The 18,822-nt window shown below is 41.9% G+C and overlaps 2 protein-coding genes across 2 annotated transcripts in view; one reads left to right on the top strand and one right to left on the bottom strand.

The window, feature by feature from the left end:
• Positions 1 to 14,340, bottom strand: rpl7 (ribosomal protein L7). The gene is made up of 7 exons (XM_068032048.1): positions 14,239 to 14,340; positions 13,615 to 13,717; positions 12,174 to 12,340; positions 11,847 to 11,984; positions 10,271 to 10,380; positions 1,996 to 2,206; positions 1 to 64 (listed from the first exon to the last, which is right to left on the bottom strand). Exons 1-6 carry the CDS (start codon positions 14,250 to 14,252, stop codon positions 1,998 to 2,000), a joined length of 741 nt encoding a protein of 246 aa, XP_067888149.1. The 5' UTR covers positions 14,253 to 14,340; the 3' UTR covers positions 1 to 64; positions 1,996 to 1,997.
• A 191-nt stretch (positions 14,341 to 14,531) lies between these two features.
• Positions 14,532 to 18,822, top strand: part of LOC137370033 (retinol dehydrogenase 10-like) — a 90,302-nt gene continuing 86,011 nt past the window's right edge. Inside the window, exon 1 of the mRNA XM_068032047.1 lies at positions 14,532 to 15,137. Within this exon, the coding sequence (XP_067888148.1) occupies positions 14,688 to 15,137 (450 nt within the window). The 5' untranslated portion in view covers positions 14,532 to 14,687. The remainder of the gene's footprint in view (positions 15,138 to 18,822) is intronic.

Below are 18,822 nucleotides of genomic sequence, written 5' to 3' on the forward strand. Positions count from 1 at the left end.
TCACTGTGTAAATAATTTCTTTATTTAACAGAATATGGTGGAAATTTCACATCTGTGGCATGCCCTGGAAGGGAAGAGAAAAAGAACTTATAAATAGTAGATAAAAATTCACTTATTCAAAAGAAAAGTTTTACAACTTAGTAACAGTATTTCCTGGGCTTTGGACAGAAAGTGGACTACACTGCATCTGGCGAAGATCTAGAAATCCCTTTCATCAGAAAGAATCAGTTTACAGTCAACTTTAGTTACATGAATAATTCGCTCAAAAAAGTACACAACCGCGCCTTTTCTTTATTTCCTTCTATTCCTCCAAAGACTCCCTAACTTCCTTTTAAGATGGCACAGAAAAATAGAACAAGTTGTCATTGCCCTTAAGGGTGCCACTAAATCGCAAATATTGTCCCCACCTCTATCCTACAAAACAAATGTTTGTTTCATTCTAACTCATATGAAGACACAGCATACATAGTGTCTAGCGCAACTGTAAATGTGTCATTCCTTGAAATGCAATGCAAATGTTTCTTTTTTGTTACATATACTGATGTTTTCTTTGGTATTATGAAATCCTAGTGTTGAAAAATTTCAAAATGTTAATAGCTTGAGTGACAGACACTTTAAGTTTTAATTTAAAATGATGAACTCCATCCAGAAAAAACTGCATAGAAGTAATCAAAATTGTACATAGAACCAATGTTTTAAAAAAGTTGTTTAGTTGTAAAAGAAAACCTATGCTACTATATTATTCTAATCACTGCCTCAGCTGCACAAAGCATTTTGTTGCCAACCAAGCTCTTGAATTAAGTTATACATTTTTGTACCAGATGGCCTCATCATGCAGCTGGACTAGAAAATAATTATTACTATGCAGCTATGGAAATTGCAGAATGTGCTCTATATTACCAGCATCTCTGGCCAAGCAAGAATTAAAATTCTTAATGGAGGAACAGTTGCAAAGATCGATTTCAAATAGGTGGGACTCCCAATTTCCCTCCAGCCTCACCAACTACCCACCCTGCAAGAAAGGAGTTGGCGAGACAATGTGAACAACTCCAGCAATATTGCTGCCTGTGCAGAAAATGTTATTGTTGCCATTTATACTGGAAGACAGTTCCTCCCTACTCTCCAAACTAACTGAAAAGAACACATTTGTAAGCTAGCATCAGATTCAACCACTCAAGTCAGTTATAATTGCAGCCAGCTGCAGAATAATCCTTTCCGAAACTCTGCCCCAACAATCTCTCAACTATTCCCATAGCTTTGGATATGATATAATATAATCTAATGCACTACTCAGACCCACCTGCCCCTGCAACTTTAATTAAATGAACCGTGAAAGCTAATCACATAAAACCGGCACTTTTACTTTGAGAATATTTAAAACCAAAACTCAACAGTAAATTTATTCAGCTTCCTGTATATTTTGATCAAACCTTTCAGGACAGCTATAGACACTCAGAGCTGCTGTGCAATGATCTCCAGGAAAAACACTCATCAGGTTTCTTTGTTCATGTAGTTTTCAATTTATAATCTAAATTTTGTACAGGTACAAGACACAAATTCCTAGTGTTTATCTTTTCATTGAACTATATTATAATCAAATTGGTTAAGTCTTTTAAAGATTTTATACTTGGCTACAAGATGTCAATGTCAAGAGGGGAAAACAACTAGGATGGGAAACTTCATGCTGCTTTATTCACTCACCCAATTTGCTACCAAAGGTAAAATAACTCTTCCAAAAATGGTATCCAATGGCATGTGAAACTCCAGAAAGCTTTCCCAGGGCTAGTAATGCCATAACTTATTTTAATACTTATTTATTCATAAGTCTTATTTGTGACCAAAACAATGCGAGCATTAGTACATCCATGATTAAATTCACCAAGGTTTCCGCTTGAATACAACTTTTCTATTCCCAGCCACACAGCCATCATTAACTTTCTTCCCACACCACCCCCCACCAAAAAAAGCACAAATAGCATGAACACAGCTTCTCACCTTTAGTTCATTGTTCTAATCATTCTGTTGATTTGGTCTTCTCTATTACCAGCATCACCACCCTCAACAAAGTGTGTTGTCTTTTTGTTCATGCCACCACGTGGTGAGGATAGTTTGAAGGGCCACAAGTAATTGTTGGCCATTTTGAAGTTCTTGCCAACTGTGTAGATCTCATGGATCAGATCTTCAATGCAAATTATGCCATATTTTCCTGAAATGTAAATAATTGGCTCATTCGTAACAATTTGCTTTCAGCTTTTATTTGGAAATGTACCTAAATCGCATCATTATGAGAGGGACGCTCCTCTCTGCCCTCTGCCACCTAGTTCAGGCCATGCAGCAATGCAGAAGCAGGTTGACTGGCCTCTTGACCACAAGAATGGGTAAAAATGAATTGCAAACCTTACAAAAGGAGAAATCAATTTAAAATAAGGCTATCATTCCCCATCTATCAAGAGGAGAAAGCCTTCATTTTGTTAGCTCAACATTAACTTTGTGAATCTGTACATTTGTTTGTACTTCGAGTGGTCATTCCAACTCTCTTGTAAATTAGTCTCCTCTTCTATTTATCTAAAATAAAGAGCACATCTTTGCTTAAAATACACTTGGTTTACATTATAGAATAGAATCATAGAAAGTTTACAGCACTGCAAAAGGCCAGCTGGGCCATTGTGTCTGCGCCGGCCTAAAAACGAAACACCCAGCCAAATTTGACTTTAGAATCAAATAAATCCAATTATAAAATCCATTCTCCCTCGCCAAAAAAAAGAAACAGTACTACAAAAAAAGCACAGACTGGGTGACTGCTGTGTGCAACACCTCCATTTAGTCTGCAAGCATGACCCCAAGCTTCTGGTCGCCTGTCTTTTTAACTCTCCACTCTGTTCTCAAGCTGCTCTCTGTCCTCAACCTCCTGCAGCATTCCAATGAAGCTCAACATAAGCTCGACGAATGGCACCTCACCTTTCGATTCGGCACCCCACAGCCTTCTGGACTCAACATTTGAGTTCAACAATTTCAGACTGTAATCTCAGCGCCCATTTTGTTTCCTTTGTCTTGGCAGGTTTCGGTTTTAGCCTCATTTTCCCCTTGGTTTTGCACGGCACCTATTCAGGATTCTGCCATTCACACCTACTCTAGACACATCTTTTATTTCTTTACTTGTCCCATTACCACTCCGTTTTGCCTTGCAGCACCATCCCTTTTCTCCTTTAATCTCTCCTGTTATCCACCCTATCACAGACCTTCTCTTTTGTTCTTTTTCCACCCTCCCCCGTTAACTTGCTGAAAATCTAGGCTGCGTTTGCTGACAACGTAACCACTAGGCAGCGCAGTACTTGCACATGAGCAAATGCAGCCTCATGCACTGAAATGTCACTGTCGGCGACTTTTTTGGCAGTTGCCAGTAGTAGATGATTGATGAAGGAAGGGCAGTGGATGTTATCTATATGGACTTCAGTAAAGCCTTTGACAAGGTCCCTCATGGCAGACTGATACAAAAGGTGAAGTCACATGGGATCAGAGGGGAGCTGGCAAGATGGATACAGAACTGGCTCGGTCATAGAAGAGAGGGTAGCAGTGGAAGGGTGCTTTTCTGAATGGAGGGCTGTGACTATTGGTGTTCCGCAGGGATCAGTGCTGGGACCTTTGCTGTTTGTAGTATATATAAATGATTTGGAGGAAAATGTAGCTGGTCTGATTAGTAAGTTTGCGGAAGACACAAAGGTTGGTGGAGTTGCGGACAGTGATGAGGATTGTCAGAGGATACAGCAGAATATAGATCGGTTGGAGACTTGGGCGGAGAAATGGCAGATGGAGTTTAATTCGGACAAATGTGAGGTAATGCATTTTGGAAGGTCTAATGCAGGTGGGAGTATACAGTAAATGGCAGAACCCTTAGGAGTATTGACAGGCAGAGAGATCTGGGCATACAGGTCCACAGGTCACTGAAAGTGGCAATGCAGGTGGATAAGGTAGTCAAGAAGGCATACGGCATGCTTGCCTTCATCGGTCGGGGCATTGAGTATAAAATTGGCAAGTCATGATGCAGCTGTCCAGAACTTTAGTTAGGCCACACTTAGAATATTGCGTGCAATTCTGGTCGCCACACTACCAGAATGACGTGGAGGCTTTGGAAAGGGTACAGAGGAGGTTTACCAGGATGTTGCCTGGTCTGGAGGGCATTAGCTATGAGGAGAGGTTGGCTAAAGTTGGATTGTTTTCACTGGAACGACGGAGATGGAGGGGCGGACACGATAAAGGTTTACAAAGCTATGAGCGGCATGGACAGAGTGAATAGTCAGAAGCTTTTTCCCAGGGTGGAAGAGTCAGTTACTAGGGGACATAGGTTTAAGGTGAGAGGGGCAAAGTTTAGAGGGGATGTGCGAGGCAAGTTCTTTACACAGAGGGTGGCGAGTGCCTGGAACTTGTTGCCGGGGGAGGTGGTGGTAGCAGGTACGATAGCGACGTTTAAGAGGCATCTTGACAAATACATGAATAGGATGGGAATAGAGGGATACGGACCCCGGAAGTGCAGAAGGTTTTAGTTTAGGCAGGCATCAAGATCAGCGCAGGCTTGGAGGGCCGAATGGCCTGTTCCTGTGCTGTACTGTTCTTTGTTCTAAAGATGGCACTGTTCAATTTATCACAAAAACAAATGAAACCCAAATGCCCACAGTGGCTGCGATCGCCGCCGCCATCCCACTCAACAGTACCCCGCTCTCCCCCCGCCATCGCGCTTCTCTTCACTGCTACCTCCCGTGCCTGTCTGCTCACCACTTCTCCCACCTCAGCCTCTTGCTCCCCGCTTCCCCTCGCCACCGCCCCCCACCTGTGGGCCACTTGCTCCCAGACTCGCCGCTTCATCTCCTTTGCTCTGCCTCTGCTCCCCACTCTGTCCCACTTACAGTCTCCCTCCTCTGCCTATCTTGACACACTCTCTCTCTCCCCCCCACTTCCCCCATGTGCAGGGAGGAAGCAGGGACCAGAACATGGAGGGAGTAGGGACCAGAACTGGGAGGGAGTGGCGAGGTTGGGAGTGAGTGGCCCACAGGTAGGTTGGGCAGGGTGGGGGGGGGGGTGGGGGTGGTGAAGAGCGAAACAGGGAGCGAGCAGCTGAGGGGGGGGGGGAGAAGTGGCAAGTGAGCGGCGGCCAGACACTGCAGTACACAATGCCGTTTTCGCGCATATGCGCAAATTAGTTGTGGCAAGCCGGGTGCTGACGTAGGCTGCGCATGCGCTGCATCATACTGACAGCAAGGGTCCGTTCTGCACATGTGCGAAGCTGGGAGCGCTCTGATGACGTCGGCGCTGGGCTGCGTTGTCGGGAGTCACTTTGTAAAAATCCATTATATTTCTAACTTTTCCCAGTTCTGATGAAAGGTCATCGACCTGAAACGATAACTCTTCCTCTCTTCTCAGACCCTGTCTAACCTGAATATTTCCAGCATTTTGTTTGTATTACTACCAAAAAAGGACTACGAGTACTGCTGATGATATCCATATACAAAAATAAAGTGCCATTTTACAGCCATAAATAAAGGCCCACTTAGCATCCAACAACTGCACAAAATAACAGTTAGTACTTTTTTAAAAAAACAACAAACTTCAAAGACTGAAAATAGATGTCCAACTGAAATGTTTGCTAGTCTTTACACAGAGTTGAATTTTTTTTCAGAAAAAATTCAGGAATTTATCCAATAACTGCACGATGCAAGTTGTGTTGTAAACAGTTGGGGCTTTGCGGCGAGACTCGTCTGTACCATTACCCCAGGAACTGACAACCTGTTGATCGAGGATGTTAATCCCCTGCCAGAATGGTTCCCACAGACAAAGTTAACCAGCCCAACATGAAGCAGACGACCTGCTGGAAGGTTCTCTGCCCCCGAACCTCCCTCTATTAAAACAGCCAGTGACCCATTAACTGATTTCAGGTTGCTATGCTAAACTAATTATAAAATGAACCTTGGTTCTAGATAATCACCACTCATGATGATTTCCCTGGGCCATTCCTGTTTCTTTACTTAAACTCTTAAGACCATCATTGAATCATCACTGATTCCATTCCCATACAGTTGATGCTGAATATGATTTTTGTTCCTTTGCTGCAGCCTTGTGCTGTTCATTTATTACCTGCTGACTTGGGCAAGATTATCAATAAATAAATGTTTATGTGGCATGGTACATCTCAGTTGGCAACTGTGTTTCCCAGGGTCACTAGTTTTAATCAGCAACAGGCTTTTGCCCAACCACTTAAGTGTGCAGCAAGGTACCACATGGTTTTACAGTCAATTACATTGGGCTCACCAACATACTCCTACAGAATATGCAGTCACAGCAACTTGTAAAAGGAAGTAAAATTACTCCTGGACTTCCAGACTCAACTACTCCAACACATTCCTAGCTGGTTTCACATTCTACCCGCAGGAAACTTGAGATCATCCACAACCCTGCTGCCCGTGCCCTTACTCGCACCAAGTTCTGTTCATCACAACTATGCTTGCTGACCTACACTGGTTCACGGTCAATCATCTCCCCAATTTTAAAATTCCTCTATGGCCTCACCCCTCCCTATCTCCATAATCTCCACCAGCCCCGCAAACCTCCGAGCTATCTGCGCTCATTTAATTTTAGCCTCTTGAACATCCCTGATTTTAACTGCTCCACGAGGGAAAAAGGAATGGAAGTACATGCTGATGGGGTTAGGAGGTGAGAGGAAGCACATGCAGAGCATAAAGAAAGGAGACTTAAATTTATACAGTGCCTTTCACGACCATTGGACTTTACATCACTGGCTGTAAAGTGTTTTGGAGAGTCAGGGTTATACAGCACAGAAACAGGCCCTTCGGCCCATCTTGTCTGTGCCAGCCATCAAGCACCTATCTATTCTAATCCCATTTTCCAGCACTTGGCCCATATCCTTGTATGCTATGGCGTTTCAGGTGCTCATCTAAATACTTCTTAAACGTTGCCAAGGTTCCTGCCTTTACCACCCCTTCAGGTAGTGTGTTCCAGATTCCAACCACCCTCTGGGTGAAATTTTTTCTCTCAAATCCCTTCTAAACCTCCTGTCCCTTACCTTAAATTTATGCCCCCTGATTATTGACACCTCCGCTAAAGGAAGAAGTTTCTTCCTATCTCCCCTTTCAATGCCCCTCATAATTTTGTATACCTCAATCAGGTCCCCCCTCAGCCTTCTCTGCTCTAAAGAAAAACAACCCTGGCCTATCCAGTCTTTCTTCATAGCTGAAATGCTCCAGCCCAGGCAATATCTGGTGAATCTCCTCTGCACCCTCTCCAGTGCAATCACATCCTTCCTATAGTGTGATGACCAGAACTGTACACAGTACTCCAGCTGTGGCCTAACTAGCATTTTATACAGTTCCATCATAACCTCCCTGCTCATATATTCTATGCCTCGGCTAATAAAGGCAAGCATTCCATATGCCTTCCTAACCACCTTATCTACCTGTGCTGCTGCCTTCAGTGATCTATGGTTAAGTACACCAAGGTCCCTCTGACCCTCTGTACTTCCTATGGTCCGACCATCCATTGTATATTCCCTTGCCTTGTTAGTCCTCCCAAAATGCATCACCTCACACTTCTCAGGATTAAATTCCATTTGCCACTGCTCTGCCCATCTTACCAGCTCATCTATATCGTCCTGTAATTTAAGGCTTTCCTCCTCAGCATTTACGACACCACCAATTTTCGTGTCATCTGTGAACTTACTGATCATACTTCCTATATTCACGTCAAAATCATTAATGTATACTACAAACAGCAAGGGTCCCAGCACCGATCCCTGCGGTACACCACTGGTCACAGGCTTCCAATCGCAAAAACAACCCTTGAGCATCACCAAAATAAAAGCAAAATACTGCGGATGCTGGAAATCTGAAATAAAAACAAGAAATGCTGGAACCACTCAGCAGGTCTGCCAGCATCTGTGGAAAGAGAAGCAGAGTTAACGTTTCGGGTCAGTGACCCTTCTTCAGAAGTTCCGAAGAAGGGTCACTGACCCGAAACGTGAACTCTGTTTCTCTTTCCACAGATGGTGCCAGACCTGCTGAGTGGTTCCAGCATTTCTTGTTTTTATACCTCGACCATCACCCTCTTCCTCCTGCCACTAAGCCAATTTTGGATCCAATTTGCCAAATTGCCCTGGATCCCATGGGCTCTTACCTTCTTGACCAGTCTCCCATGCGGGACCTCATCAAAAAGCCTTACTGAAGTCCATGTAGACTACATCAACTGCTTTATCCTCATCTACACACGTAGTCACCTCCTCAAAAAATTCAATCAAATTCGTTAGACACGATCTCCCCTTGACAAAGCCATGCTGACTATCCTTGATTAATCCCTGCCTCTCCAAGTGGAGATTAATCCTGTCCCTCAGAATTTTTCCAATAGTCTCCCGACCACTGATGTTAGACTCGCTGGCCTGTAATTACCTGGTTTATCCCTACTACCCTTCTTGAAGAATGGTACCACATTCGCTGTCCTCAGTCCTTTGGCACTTCTCCTGTGGCCAGACAGGATTCGAAAATTTGTGTCAGAGCCCCTGTAATCTCCTCCCTTGCCTCACACATCAGGCTGAGATACATCTCATCTGGGCCTGCGGAATTATCCACTTCTAAGCCCACTAAAACCGCCAATATCTCCTCCCTTTCAATGATAATTTGTTCAAGTATATCACAATCCCCCTCCCTGATCTCTACACCTACATCGTCCTTCTCCACAGTGAACACAGATGAAAAGTAATTATTTAAAACCTCACCTATGTCCTCCGGCTCCATACAGATTGCTTTAGTCCCTAATGGGCCCTACTCTCTCCCTGGTTATCCTCTTGCCCTTAATATACTTATAAAACGCCTTTGGATTTTCCTTTATCTTGCCCGCCAGTGTTTTTTCATGCCCCCTCTTCACTCTCCTTTAAGTACTCCCCTACACTTTCTACACTCCTCAAGGGCCTCCGCTGTTTTCAGCCCTCTGAATCTGCCATAAGCTTCCTTTTCCACCCCCCCCCCCCATCCAATCCTCTATATCCCTTGACATCCAAGGTTCCCTGGATTTGTTGGTCCTACCCTTCACCTTTACGGGAACATGTGGGCCCCGCACTCTCACTATTTCCTTTTTGAATGAGTCCCACTGGTCTGATGGAGATTTAGCTACAAATAGCTGCTTCCAGTCCACTTTGGTCAGATCCTGTTTTATCATATTGAAATCGGCCTCCCCCAATTCAGTACCTTTTATTTCCGGTCGATCTTTGTCTTTTTCCATAACTACCTTAAATCTTAGAGTTATTGTCACGATCCCTGAAATGCTCCCCCACTGACAATTCTACCACTTGTCCGGCTACATTTCCCAAGATTAGGTCCAGTACCGCCCCTTCTCTTGTAGGACTTTCTATGTGCTGGCTCAAAAAGCTCTCCTGGATGCACTTTTAAGAATTCCGTCCCCTTTTAAGCCTTTTGTACTGAGACTATCCCAGTTAATATTGGGGATGTACTTTTGAAGCGCTATTGTCATGTAGGAAACCTGGCAACTAATTTGCTCACAACTTCCACAAACAGCAATGTGATAATCTGTTTTTGTAATGTTGATTGAGGGATAAATATTGGCCTTAACATAGAGATAGATAATTCCCCTGCTGTTCTCGAAGTAGTACCATGGGATCTTTTACATCCACCTGTGAGGACAGACAGGGCCTCAGATTAGCGTCACATCTGAAAGTGCAGCTCTGGCGTATCGACCTTGATTGTTGCGCTCAAGTCCTGAAGTGGGACTTGAACCCATAACCTTCTGACTCAGAGGTGAGAGTACATCCAACTGAGCCATGGCTGACAGACCAACTGGCTGAATGACTTGTTTCTATGCTGTAAACTCTATGTAATCCTTCCTCCAGCAATCAAAAAAGAATATTTCAAGAAGCCAACAGTCCACACACTAGTCTGAATGAATAGCACCTTAGGGATACTAACTTGCAGTCAAGTGATATTGTGAATTGACTAATTTCTGTCCCTGTGAATCACTTGTGGCATAGAGACAGAAATAGCCAAATGGAACCAATCCACAATCTCCCAATAGCACATCTAAAGCCTTCTGTATAAAAATCCTCGAACTACCCACTCGGTTGGGGAAATCATGAATTAGTGTAGTGGTAAGCATATCAGAAAGATGAAGTGCTATAATGAAAAAAACACTTGCTCAATTTGTAAAATTCTAACATGCATATCAAGCTAATTAAATAGAAACTAAATGAAAATAACCTTACCGAGCTGCTTTTCAATTAGTGCATTGTCAGTGAGAGCAATGCGCTGATGTTTGATCTTGCCAAAGCCACGTTTGTAGATCAATTCACGGACAGACTTTAGATTTGGATATCTAAGAAATTAATAGGACAAGTATTAATGCTTGTTAAACACCTGCTGCACATATTAACAAGTCTCCAAAGGACAGACAGCCTCACAACAAATTCAAATGTACCTAGTTCATAGGGACATATTTAGTACCTTGCCAATAGCAAACCTACCAACACCCTCTGAGAGACAAGTTTGACCAGAGAGGCTGCAAGTCGTATTCTCTTCAACAGAAGTTCAGTGTTGACCAATGTATAACTGACAAGCCCTGGCAATCTGACCCTCAAAGCCCAGCAACTCAGTTCTATTTGTACTTGTATCTCTGGTGATTTATTTCTCTTGTTAATCATACTGGAGCAAAATTTCCAAACGAAAAGCAACCAGGAAATTTTCCCCAATGGTGAATGAAGTGTGTCACAGATTTTAGCCAGGGAAAGACAAGTTGAGAAAAGGAGAGTGAGAAAAAGAAAAAAAGCAAGTAAGAATATGCATTTACCTAGTGCTTTTTACAATCCCAGGATGCCCCAAACTGCTTGACAGCCAATTAAGATACTTTTGACATTTCACCAGTCTTGTAATGAAGGGAAAACGTGGTAGCTAATTTGCTTACAGCAAGGTCCCATAAACTCCAATGAAATTAATGACCATGTAATCAATTTAGTGATACTGGCGAAGGGATAAGTATTGAACAGGACAACAGGGGATCTCCCTTGCTCTTCTCCAAATAGTGCCATGGTATTTTTGGAATCTACCTAAGAGGTAGAATATCTCACTCGAAAGAGATCACCTCCTGAAAATGCAGTAGTCCCTCAGTGCAGTCTAAAATGTGAGCCTGGATTATATGTTACAATGGGACTTCAACCCATCACCTTCTGATTCAGTGGCAAAAGTGCTACCACTGAGCCAAGACTGACACTTAAGGCACAAACAAATGGCTTCAGCACCCTGATACAGGGAGGAAGGAATAAACCAGCAAGGGTCCCTATTTCCTGGGTGCTATCCAGCAACCTCCATCGGAAACGAACATGTGACATTGTAGATGGCGAAAGAACTAGGCTCAGCTATTTAACAACAGTGCCATTAGCAATTGAATGATACTCTGGTTTAAACAAAGCCAGATTGCCAAAGTAAGAGTGGGTGCCTAATGAAATGGAACCATGCAGGTTGTCAATACCATCAGGGAAGCATTTTTAAGTGTAAAGAATATCATGAGTTATCTAGCCATCACGGAAGACAAGAAAATTTCACTATGAAGTGATCAGAAACAATAACTGAAATGGCAAGAAAAGGAAACAATGTTATTTGTAGGCAGCTATCCATGCACATGTCTGCTTGAGGTATAGTATGATAAAGCACTAAGACCCTACTATGCTAACTGCATCCATCAAGACTTCGTACCTGGTTTCACACTAACAGCATATTCAATTTCATCTTTTGGTACAAAGGAATACAATTTCCTCTTTGCTACTTGCTTATTTTCTAATCACATACCCCCACGCAATGTATGGCTCTGCAATACGGAGCATGTTGATTGAAGCCTTATTCAGTTTCACAAACACTCCATTGAAGATCTGACGCAGTCGTAGGAGCTGAAGCACCTTACGGACTTTAGGGCTTACACCATTGATGCTGTGAAGCCATGAACAGAAATTAGCAAGATAGATATAGGAACTTTTCGTTTTAAAAGTAGATATTGTTTATTCTCTTTCAGTTTGTAATGACTTTAAAAAAAAGAGGTTAACCCATATTTCCATTCATGAGGAACATGCGTATTCACCTGTAGCCACAGCAAATAAATAACCACGCATCAACACTTACCCCCTAATACGGATCACAAAAGCTAGTCTGGGTTCAGCAGGGACATAGTAATTATTAGCTTTGCGTGCCATTCTGGCAAGGCGGATCTCACGTCGGTACATTTGCCTGTACTCCTTGTGGTAACTCTCAGCTCTCTTGTAAATATGTTTTCTCTTCTCTCTATTTATCTTTAAAAAAAAGTGTATTTTTTTCTTAAAATCCACTAAATAAACATGGCTTATATTGTACCCCACTTAGAACAAAATAATCAAACTGATCATGTTATATTCATTAAGTTTCTTCATTCCCCCCCTCAAAATAAGGACTAGAAGTACTGATGGCATCCATATACAAAAAGTGCCATTTCACGTTTTTATTTTACAGCCATTTAAAAACTAAGGCGTACTTAGTGTCCAACAACTGTCGTCATCATCATTTACTCCAGACCAGAAGTTTGGTCAAACTTGAAATTTACTTGTGTGAAAATTAACCTGATCGACACTTTGCAGACCATGAACGTAGCACATAATAGAGTTCAAATACTGACCATTTACAAAGTCACTAAAGTAGCCTCACGATCAGGAAAGGAGAAAAGACTTGCATTTATATAGCATCTTTCACAGCCACCAGGTTTCACAATGCGCCTTACAATCAATAAAGTACTTTTGTAGTGTCATCACTGCTGTAATGTAGGAAATGCAGCAGCCAATTTGTACACAGCAAGCTCCCATAACAGCAACATGATAATGATCAGATGTTTTTGTAATGTTGATTGAGGAATAAATATTGGCCAGGACACTGGGGATAACTCCCCAGTTCTTCAAAATAGTGCCGTGGGATCTTTTACATCTACCTGAGGGGGCAGACACGGCATAGGTTTAAATGTCTCATCGTGAAGATGGCAGCTCTGAAGTGCAGCACTCCCTCAGTATTGCACTGGACTATCAGCCTGAATTTTTGCACTGAAGTTCTGGTGCAGGACTTGGACCTGGAACCCTGACTCAGTTGCAGCTAGCCATGTGCTGGCACTAGAGGCACTGACATTACTTCTGTAACTGAATAATTATAGTTAATAATTAAACATCCGTGCATCTAGTTACTAACCATTATAACCATTGCTGTTAAATTACCCCTCTACAAGGATGCCATCCTCAGATTCCTAGTTTTTGTACCACATATAATTTGTCATGAATACAAATCGCCCTTTTAATTAACTTACTAAATTGGGAAGCAGGTAACTAAAAGATTACTTCTGCAAAAGATGAAAATTATGGATAACAGGAAAATAATATTGCATTTACGGTGAGGAACTTTTACAGTCTTTAATAGTTAAATACAGCAACATAAATGTTTCCACGATTATGCAGTGCAAGATATGCGAGACAATCAAAACGTCACATATTTCTTAAACATGCATGATTAAAGTACAGCGATTGCCTACTGTTCGAAATGTTTGACAAACCTTCTTTTCTACTAACAAACGCTTGATGCGCTTCGCCTTCATGAGCGCAAACGCCTGGCGCTTTTTCAAAAGACTTTCGGGGACAGATGGCACCTTCTTCCCTCTGGTAAAAAGGAAGCAGACGGAGGTATTTAAGATATTTTACCATAATACTCTCAATACTAAACGTCACCCCAGTGCCCTAGATTTGATACAGATGTTAAACAACGTGAATACATCCTGACACAGCAGTAACTGAAAGCAGAATAAGCCATACCAATTTATTTTCGTGTTACCTCTGGTAGGCCACAGCCTAACCGTGAAGACGCTAAATACATATCTATAGCGAATATGCCGGCGGGTGTAAGATACGTCAAAAAAGTATTTCTAAGATTTTGGTTAATTAATCACGTCAGTCAGCATTAGTTGAAAGCCTCAAAAGAACACAATGTAACCTCAACAGACAGAAGAGTTCGGGACGGACACATCACCACAATTCTGCGCCTAAACCATCAAACTAAAAAATAATGTGTATAATACAAGGCTGGTTGATCACGCGAGAACGTCACATAGAAAAACAGTGTTGAAATTTGAGATTAAACTACGGATGGATTCGGATTTTATTACACTACGCTCCACACTCACTTCGCGTCCGCCATTATCACCACAACCAGGGGAAAAAAGGGAGTGACGCATGCGCGAAGAACAGTTAAACCCTGAATGTGGAAGCTGTCTATATTGGTGCCTGAGTCGATGGAGCAACAACCAGGAGCTTCAAAGTCTTTAATAATATTAGTCTGTCTCTTTAAATTAACATTTATTATAAAATAAATGAAGACAAATCTAACATGACGATTACTGCAGTTGTAGGTGACAGCACAGAAGTAGTCCCCCTTGTGGGGTCCTGGGCCCCAGGCCGTGCAGCTTCCTTATTTAAAGAGTGACGCGGAGCTGAAGATGATCAGAGTCAGGCGGCGGCAGCCGGAAGGAGAGGTAGAGGGTGTCCCTTGGGGAGCTGTACTGCTGCAGGACTTTGCTTATTCAGCTGTCTCACACTCGCGGGAAACAGCCGACCCTTCTTTCCGGCCCCAGCCATGAATATCGTCGTAGAGTTTTTCGTTGTCAGTTTCAAAGTGCTTTGGGCTTTCGTGTTGGCCGCGGCGAGATGGCTGATCAAGCCGAAGGAGAAGAGCGTGTGCGATCAGGTGTGCCTGATCACTGGAGCGGGGAGCGGGCTCGGCAGGCTCTTCGCGCTGGAGTTTGCCAAGAGAAAAGCCAACCTAGTGTTGTGGGACATCAACCAAGAAAGCAACGAAGAGACGGCCGAGAAGGTCCGACAGCTGGGCGCCCGAGTGTACACTTATACTTGCGATGTGAGTAAAAGGGGCAGCGTGTACCGGACGGCCGACTTGGTGAGGAGAGAGATCGGAGACGTGACGGTGCTGGTCAATAACGCAGGTGTAGTGTCTGGACATCATCTCCTCGAGTGTCCGGATGAGCTTATCGAGAGGACCATGATGGTCAACTGCCACGCTCACTTTTGGGTGAGTTTGAAAGGCCGAGAAAGTTTATATTTTAAAAACTAAACTGCTAATGGCAATCTCTTCCATTTAAAAATACTTTTTCCCCCCCGTAAACTAGTATTGAGTTATTGGCACAAATTCAGAATAAATGCATCTATTCTAATGCAAATTGTTAGTTACAACCATAACGTTGCGTTGTACTCCAAGCAAATCGTGATCCAGGTGTATTATAACTTAGCAAAATTATAAAACTTCATCTTTTAAGCTGCACCGTTAACTATATATTTTATAGATGTAAAAACATTACACATCAAGGTATGTGACTATTGAGTAAAAGGCTTAGGAAAGAACACAACAAAATAAGATTGTATAGAAGTAGTGTTTATATTAAAATAAAAGCAAGATACGGTGGATGCTGGAAATCTGAAATTAAAAACAGAAAATGCTGGCAATACTCCACCGACCAGGCAGCATCTGTGGAGGGAGAGAAGTGGAGTTAACGGTTCAGGTTTGTGACCTTTCATCAGAACTGATGTGTCGATACTAGTTCCTTTTTTTGGGGGGGGGGGGGGGGGGAAAGAAAACTAAATAGACCCGTGGGTATTAATGCACATTGGTGTACCCTTCGCTATTAATGTGATCCTGTTTCTAAAACATCTGTGGTACTAACCGGTGTTGTATTTATTGTACTAAAACAGTTTTTTTTTATTTTAATACGGATCCTCGTGATTCATAACGTTCTGGGTGATTCGATGATTCTTTTAGTGAATGGCTTCCGATCCTGAACTACTACTGCTGCATCGTAACGTGGGTCATTTAACAGGCATTCGCCCCATAGAAATAACGTTGTCCGATCTCTGGATAACTTTGCGAACAGCCGCATGTACTTAAAAAAAAAAGCAGTGTTCGAACTCCGTTTATAGTTGAGTTTAAAAAAAAAAAAAATCCAGATTATTGAATAACCTAAAACCGTTCCAAATTCAAATCTGATCAGTTTATATGTCCTAGGTGCGCTAATGGGTTGAGAACAACCGATTCTAATATCAATCCGAACACTAGTCATTTCAACAGAGTAAATGGGCAGTCCATTCCCACTCAATTTAAAAACGATAATTAATACCCCCTCTAAAGCAACAGCTGGTTAATGGCAGTGAAACTCAATACTTGATATTCCTACTTGATATTAACTGTATGCTAGTTGGGTCACTACAATCTGTTAAAGAACATGCGATTTTTGTTGAGACTAGAATTTCGAAGTGTTGGTATCTATGGTTGTGGGACGACTTGACTCCTCCCACAATTGTTGAAATTCAGGTTGACGTAAATCCGTCAACCTTGAACCATCCGAACTATTCGATTTCTACTGGAGCCTTTACTGAGATTAAACAACCTGAGCCGTTGTTCATGGAGGATTCATGGGTACATCTCTCGATCTGAATTTATAATCGCACTTTTTTTTTTATAAGAACCTTGTACAGTAACTGTATTCCAAAATATTGTGAAGATTCGTTTTCATAAATTGTTTGTACATTTGCTGTTCTCGAAAGGGGCAAATTACACTCCGTTTAAGTATTTTGCTTGCGTGTATTTTGGATATATATATATATATATCTATCTTTGGAGAGAAACTAATTTTCAATGTCTATTATAAAACGTCTGTTCACCTTCACACTTTCATTGAATACATTTGTGTCTTGAAAAGGATTAGGTTTTTGAGAACTTTGAAGTTACAGGCAAAGTGATGTCCTTTTTCTTCAAACTTAATTCTGTCTATTGAATGACTTTGTTCTGTAAGCTTCAGTTTTAGTTGAAAATACTTGGCAAAATGAAATTCAAATTCAATTGTAATAGACTTTTTACCCATGGAAGACATGAGGTTTGACTATTTGACTGCTTTTATCTGATTCTTGTGTACCTGGCACACGGGTGACCTTGCAAGACAATATTGCCCTGAGTATGGAGTGGACCTTTTCCAATAAGCATCATGAAGACTGCAGCAAATTGATTTTTATTTGGCCAACTAGTGACCAAAAAGATTGGCAGCACTGCTAGATTTTGTTGAATTTACCATGCTACTGTATTAAAATGGACTTTTAAAAAAAGTGTAGTTGCTAATTTTGTGATGTAACTGAACCAAGCCTTTATCAATTTCATTAAAAGTCTAAGTATCATTTTTGTTCTTGCCATTTAAAACCTTTTGGCTTCAATGAGTTGTCTCTCTATATTCCAGAGACAAGAATAATGTTGCATAACAGAATAATAGGGAAATGAATATTATACAACCTCAAATTGAACCCTTAATCCCAAGGTGCTCCATTTTTTTAAATAATGACTCCCTGGAAGGCTATAAATTTAAGTACACAATACTGTGAAACAATCTCTAGTCTGAGTGGTTATTTAAAATTCAATTAATATGTGCATTTACTGTCCTAACTGTCTTTTTTTTTTTAAACACTGCACATGGCACTAGTAAAGTCAATACTTAACAGTGAAAATACAACTTGATTTCATAATGTAGTAGAAACAAAAACTGGAAGCTTGAGAAATGTTAAACAGCCCCAAGCATATTTAGCACTGAAGTATAAGGGCATCAATGAAAATACCAGCCTCATGCCATCAGAACCCTCACTCTACAGTAGAGCACAACAAGGTATGCAGCTTCCTCTAGCTGCTCAAGATGTTGAGTATCCTACCAAATACAAAAAAAAAACTCCCTCACTGAATTCTTTCATTTCCCTACATACTATATATCCTACGGTATGAATACTACACATCCTACATACAATGGTGAATTGGACTCCTGTGCCATGGCAAAAGCTGAAAAGTGTAAAGTTGTTAAAACACCTTTTTAAGTGGAGCATAAAATCTGCTTTGAAAATTCCAACACAATGAACATATATAGTGCACATACAATGCAGAGTTTTCCCTCTATTCCCTGCTGATCATGTGATGGCATGCTAGATTTACTCCCCTATTAAATAGTGCCATCCCTCACCTGCCTACCTTACACCCCAGAGAGTACATGTATAATTGCATCTTGCATTCCTTCTGCTGAAGTGAAAAGTGTGACCCACAGCCCAAAGAGCACATGAAGGATATATGAATTAGGAGTAGGCATAGGCTTCTTGAGCCTGCTCTGCCATTCAACAAGATCATGGCTGATCTGATTGTAAACTTAACCCAAGTCCCTAATAATCTTTCACCACCTTGCTTATTAAGCATCTATCTACCTCTGCCTTTAAAAATATGCAGACTCTGCTTTCACTGCCTTTATAGGGAGAGTTCTGAAGACTCATGACTCTCGAGAGGAAAAATTCATCTTCTGCAGTCTTAACTGCCGCACCCCCTTATTTTTAAAGTGACCCCCCCCCCCCCCCCCCCCCCCCCAGTTCTAGATTCGCCCACGAGAGGAAACTTGTTTTCCGCATCCTCCCTGTCAAGACCCCTCAGGACCTTGTTTCAATCAAGTCGCCTCTTGCTTTTCACTCCAGCGGATACAAACCTGGCCTGTGCAACGTTTCCTCAGAAACTTGCCCATTCCAGGTATTAATCTAATAAATCTTCTCTGAACTGCTTCCAATGCATTTACATCCTTTCTTAAATAAGGAGACCAGTACTATACACAGTACTCCAGATGTGGTCTCGCTAATGCCCTGTACAACTGAAGCATAACCTCCCTACTTTTGTATTCAATTCCCCTTGCGAT

The sequence above is a fragment of the Heterodontus francisci genome, chromosome 5 (genome assembly GCF_036365525.1).
Source record: "Heterodontus francisci isolate sHetFra1 chromosome 5, sHetFra1.hap1, whole genome shotgun sequence".
Lineage (NCBI taxonomy): Eukaryota > Metazoa > Chordata > Chondrichthyes > Heterodontiformes > Heterodontidae > Heterodontus > Heterodontus francisci.

Coding starts and splice junctions, on each gene's coding strand:
- rpl7 (XM_068032048.1), bottom strand. Junction 11,985..12,173: donor TTTGTGATCCGTATTAGGGG/GTAAGTGTTGAT, acceptor ATGGCTTCACAG/CATCAATGGTGTAAGCCCTA. Junction 10,381..11,846: donor GAGCCATACATTGCGTGGGG/GTATGTGATTAG, acceptor TTAATTTCTTAG/ATATCCAAATCTAAAGTCTG.